This window comes from Melanerpes formicivorus, unplaced genomic scaffold, assembly GCF_026170545.1.
Source record: "Melanerpes formicivorus ecotype bairdi unplaced genomic scaffold, bMelFor1.0.p_v2 SCAF_56, whole genome shotgun sequence".
Taxonomy (NCBI): domain Eukaryota; kingdom Metazoa; phylum Chordata; class Aves; order Piciformes; family Picidae; genus Melanerpes; species Melanerpes formicivorus.
The window spans coordinates 4,809,254-4,813,571 of NW_027142408.1; the positions used below are offsets into that span (position 1 = coordinate 4,809,254).

General features: G+C 50.1%; 1 protein-coding gene across 2 annotated transcripts; it reads right to left on the bottom strand.

Moving 5' to 3' along the window:
• Positions 1-1,590: 1,590 nt before the first annotated feature.
• TMEM74 (transmembrane protein 74) lies at positions 1,591-4,109 on the bottom strand. 2 transcript variants are annotated; one of them, XM_068161036.1, is made up of 2 exons: positions 3,963-4,109; positions 1,591-2,925 (listed from the first exon to the last, which is right to left on the bottom strand). In XM_068161036.1, the coding sequence occupies exon 2, from the start codon at positions 2,765-2,767 to the stop codon at positions 1,823-1,825; it is 945 nt and encodes a 314-aa protein (XP_068017137.1). In that variant the 5' UTR covers positions 2,768-2,925; positions 3,963-4,109; the 3' UTR covers positions 1,591-1,822. The 2 variants fall into 2 exon arrangements, with proteins under 2 accessions (XP_068017137.1, XP_068017136.1); XM_068161035.1 differs by having other exon boundaries at positions 1,591-2,973.
• Positions 4,110-4,318: the final 209 nt, after the last annotated feature.

Sequence of the window (4,318 nt, forward strand, 5' to 3'; positions counted from 1 at the left end):
CCAGCAAACAAAAGAAACACATTTTTTCTCACACTTGTACCTATAAAGAGTTCATCTTTCGAGCAGGGGAAATCAAATTGTGTGGGTGCATGACAGGGGACTTATTTTCCTTGGCCACAGCCTCTGGTACCTCCTCACATGAGGTGAACAATATGAAGGCTCATCCACTGGGCCGTGGGCCAACACCTTCATTTTCCACCATCAGCCAGCAGGCACCAAGTGTTTTCTTCTTTGTCACACCACACAGTGCAAGAAAACAGAGAGCCCAGAGGTTTTCCATTGCACTCCCAAACAACGCAGTCCTGTAATTTGTAAAGACAATCTTGTAGGGAAATCAGAGAAATGTCCCCAGTCTTACCAACTAAGCTCCTGCACTCTGAAGGCCTTCCTTTGTAGCACACCCTGACACCAAAATGAAGAAATTCTGTTAGCCGTGTCACTTAAATTTTCTTACCCCTCACGCTTCCGCAACGTATATTGTTAGGTTGACTTATACTCCCTTAAAAGGCCCAGGGAAAATCTGAGGGCTCACGTAAGTATTGCAGGCTTGTAATCTGTGACATGAGATTTACAGAGTGTCCAGAAAGTTCTTACTTGATAAGAACACACTGCCAGCCAGGTAAGCGCTCCCTTTCCTAGTGCTAATTATCAGCGTTAAGGCGAGCCGTAGTTCCAACGTGGTTACTTTGCCAGAAAACTAGTAACAACAACATGTAGCCTTTATCAACCCCTACGTAAAGCGAGTCCCATATTAACCAGGAAACTGCCTGGTATTCAGCCTTTTCATTTCCTGACAAATAAAGCCCCTTCGTGAACCTCCCTTGCTGGTTATGTGAAGGCTGACAGCCTAGTGACACAAACATGGGGTCTCAAAAGAACTAGTCAGATACAGACAGCCCCAGTATAAGCAGAGACCTACAGCTGAGCTTGACTTTCTGCTGGCATCAGTACTGAAGGAAAAGTGTTTGGTCTCAGCATCTCCAGGCTTTTTCACTCTTTGGGTCTTTTGAGGCTCCAAATAAGAGAGCAGTTAATTCAAGTTATAGCGGCTTCTATACAAAGACAACTGTTCAGCAGGAACTAAACTTCTTTTATATAGGTCACTATAGCTATCAGAGGTTAATGACTGTCAATCATTGCTAATCTGAACTGAAATGGAGCTACTGACCTCAAGCTGAAAGAGTCTTTTGTCTCCAAACCAATACTATAAGCCATACGGTTCCCTGCCCTTCGCTTCTTATTTTATACTTTAAATAATCGACACTAATTGTACAATTTGTTTGAAAATATGGGAGGTTTGTGACAAGTCATGACCAAGCGGTGCTCTTTTTCCCCTTAGCTCAACAGAATGTATCAACTTAAAGGATAAAAAAGCATCTCAATTAATATTAGACCTGCTATTTGATTATCGGCCCTGCTCCTTAAAATAATCTACCAAGCAGTCCGTTAATAATCCTGCAGGCTGCAAAAATTAACAGGTTCCAAAGTGTCAAGGTGATCCGTTCTATATGGGAGTAGTAAGAAAATTACACAGGCAAGACACCAATTGAATGTTTTATATTAGAACAAATGAGTATTTGAGGAACTTACTTATCACAAATCCATTTTTATTCAGTGGTTTTCATTACTTTGTATCAGTGGCATTTTCTCTGGCCCATTTTCCTTTTACAACAAGTGCTCATGTACTGCAAATACTCCATTATAGAGCTTAAGAAAAAAAAAATATTGTCACACAAATAAACCAGCTATCTTTAGCCACATCTGTTTATTTTAATGAAACACATTTTCCTGCAGAAACACTGCCTTAAAAATCATGCCTACACTAATTATCTATGGCAAGCACATCTTCCTCTACTAACGACAGCTCAAGCATATTCTCATTCGCTCCAGACTTCATTCTGAAATTGAAAGACCCATAAAGCTTTGCAGACTCCTTCGATGAGGCAAACCTGCTCCTCCGGTACAGCTCTCCCTTCCACATGGACATCATCAGCAAGCTGGAGAGCACCACTCCCCCCAGGGTTAGGAGACACAGACCGGCGATAACACAACGGTCCAAGTGAGCCCCAATCCTGGCACTCTCATTCTCCAGCCTCTCCATCTCCCGAGCAGCCACAGTGTTGGGATCTACAGTCACATCTCTGGGTACCACATAGGAAATGATCACCAGCAAAATGCCACAAACAAGGAACAAAATGGCACTAATGAACCCATAGTCCACAGATTTCCCAGCCACCACCTCTGAGGCAGCATCATCCTCCTCAGAGACCAGGGAAGGAGAACCATGCACCCACTCAGGTGGCAGCCCCCGGCAGGAATGCTGCTGCAGAGGGACATCCTGGCAGCGGCCACCCGCAGGACTGGGGGCACTTCTTGAGTACTCCAGGTTTACATTTTCATCCATGTAGGTGAATGATGTCTCAAGTTCTTGGGCACAGCAGCAAGCTTTCTTCTTTCCTCTGTCCTCAGCCTCGGGCAAGCGGCAAGGCTGGGAGATGCCAGGGGGTGTAAGGTGCTCCTGGAGTAAGGTACCCCGTTGGGAGGGCTGGGGTGCCTGGGGATGCTCAGTCACAGGGTCCCTTTGCAAGGACTTGCAATGCCTTTCACTGCACAGAGCTGGCACGGCAGCGGCTGCTCTGGGGTTCACCTCACTCCCCTCATGCTGCTGCTGCTCATGGGGTGGGGAGGGCAGGCTCCAGCCAGTAGCAGTGCCCAGGGGTGCCTGCCTGCTCTCCTCGGCCAGGTAGAGAAGCTCCATGCAAGCCATCGACCTTGTCTCGCTGAGCTCTGGCTCCTGGTCTACCACATCCTTCAGCAAACGCTGTCCCTGACCTGCTGAAGCGGCTTCACAGTACCAGAGCTGCTGTATCCCAGAAATCTTCTACTCCTCCACCAGTGCTTTGTTAGCAACATGGCTTGTGTCAGCTGTTTAATGATTAAACAAATCCTCTCTGACATTCATTTCTTTTTGGTCTGCAAATGAAATAGCAAAGGGGGGGGGGGGGGGAGGGGGGAGGGTGGAGGAAGCAAAACAAACCCAACAACCTTGTGATGATACAGTAATAAAGCAAACAGATGATAACACAACTGGAATATATCAAGTCTTCCTCTCAGCCGTTTGAGAGGAGATGGCAAACACGACTGTTTTAACCACGTATCTAAAACTGCAATCCCCTTGCAGATCCAAAATCTATTACAGAGTCTAATCAACCTTTGACACCAATATCCAATTAAGGCAGTAAGTCATCTACAGAGCACACGATAACCAGAAGATCCGTGAAAAATGTCAGAGAAAAGCGATCTCTCTTCTTTTAGAAGCAACTAACTCCCCCACTTCTAAATAAAGAATTTTAAACTGAGATTCACAGACTAATTAGAAGGAAATACACAAATCCCATGTAGCTCAATAATCCAGGATGTGTTTTCTCTAGTGGAAATCTGATAATCCTATGGGAAAAGCAGTGCTTTCCTATAGCTGATCTCCCGTTCGATTAAGAGCTTTCCGAACGAAATTACGCCTCAAAGACTGATGACTCAAAGACGGATATTACTTCTCATCTGCAATTAATTCGCTATTACCCCTCCTGCGCTCCCTCCCCGCTCGGGGCCGAATGCCCACTATCATCAGGAGAAGCCTGCAGCCCAACAACCCTGCTGCATGCGTAGCAAGCACATGTGCGCCTACACATGTAGCATCTACGTGCTGGGCACAGACGCTGCTCACTCGTGCCCTCCTCGGGACCGCAGCGGGAACCGGCCACGCTCGGAAATGCGATCCCCGCCGGCGCCGGCAACGGCTGGGTCCACACGCAACTGTGCGACCCGAGTGACAGGCGCGCAGACACACACGGCCACAGCGCACACCCGGCGGGCAGGGGCACCGCCGCCTTCTCCTCCTCTCCGCGGGGCGCTCACCTGCCCCGGCAGCCGCCCGCCGCGCCGCCCGGCCGCACACCACCTACCTGCCGCTTCCGGCAGCGCCAGCGCCGGCACCGCGCCCCGGAGGCACCAAGGCAGCACCGCGCCCTCACCAGCGTCCCCGCGCACGGCCGGACGGCGGTGCCGAGACCAGCCAGGCAGTGACGGGGCGGGGTACCGGGGGCGGGGTGCCGGCGGGCAGACGGTCCCCACGGCAGGCTGGGAGTTGTAGTCCGCAGTCGGCGGTGCCGCGCCGCACCGCAGGGGGCCGTGCCTGGCACTGCCCCCGCCCCTGCCCCCGCCCCTCGGGTAGGGCAGGGGGAAGCCGCCGCCCGGCGGGTTTTGCTCATCCGGCAATCCCCTCCAAGCCCCAGATTCCTGCCGTGGGTTTGGAAAAGAG

What these genes read in the sequence shown, in the direction of transcription:
- TMEM74 (XM_068161036.1), bottom strand. Translation starts at nt 2,767, where the DNA reads ATGGCTTGCATGGAGCTTCTCTACCTGGCCGAGGAGAGCAGGCAGGCA.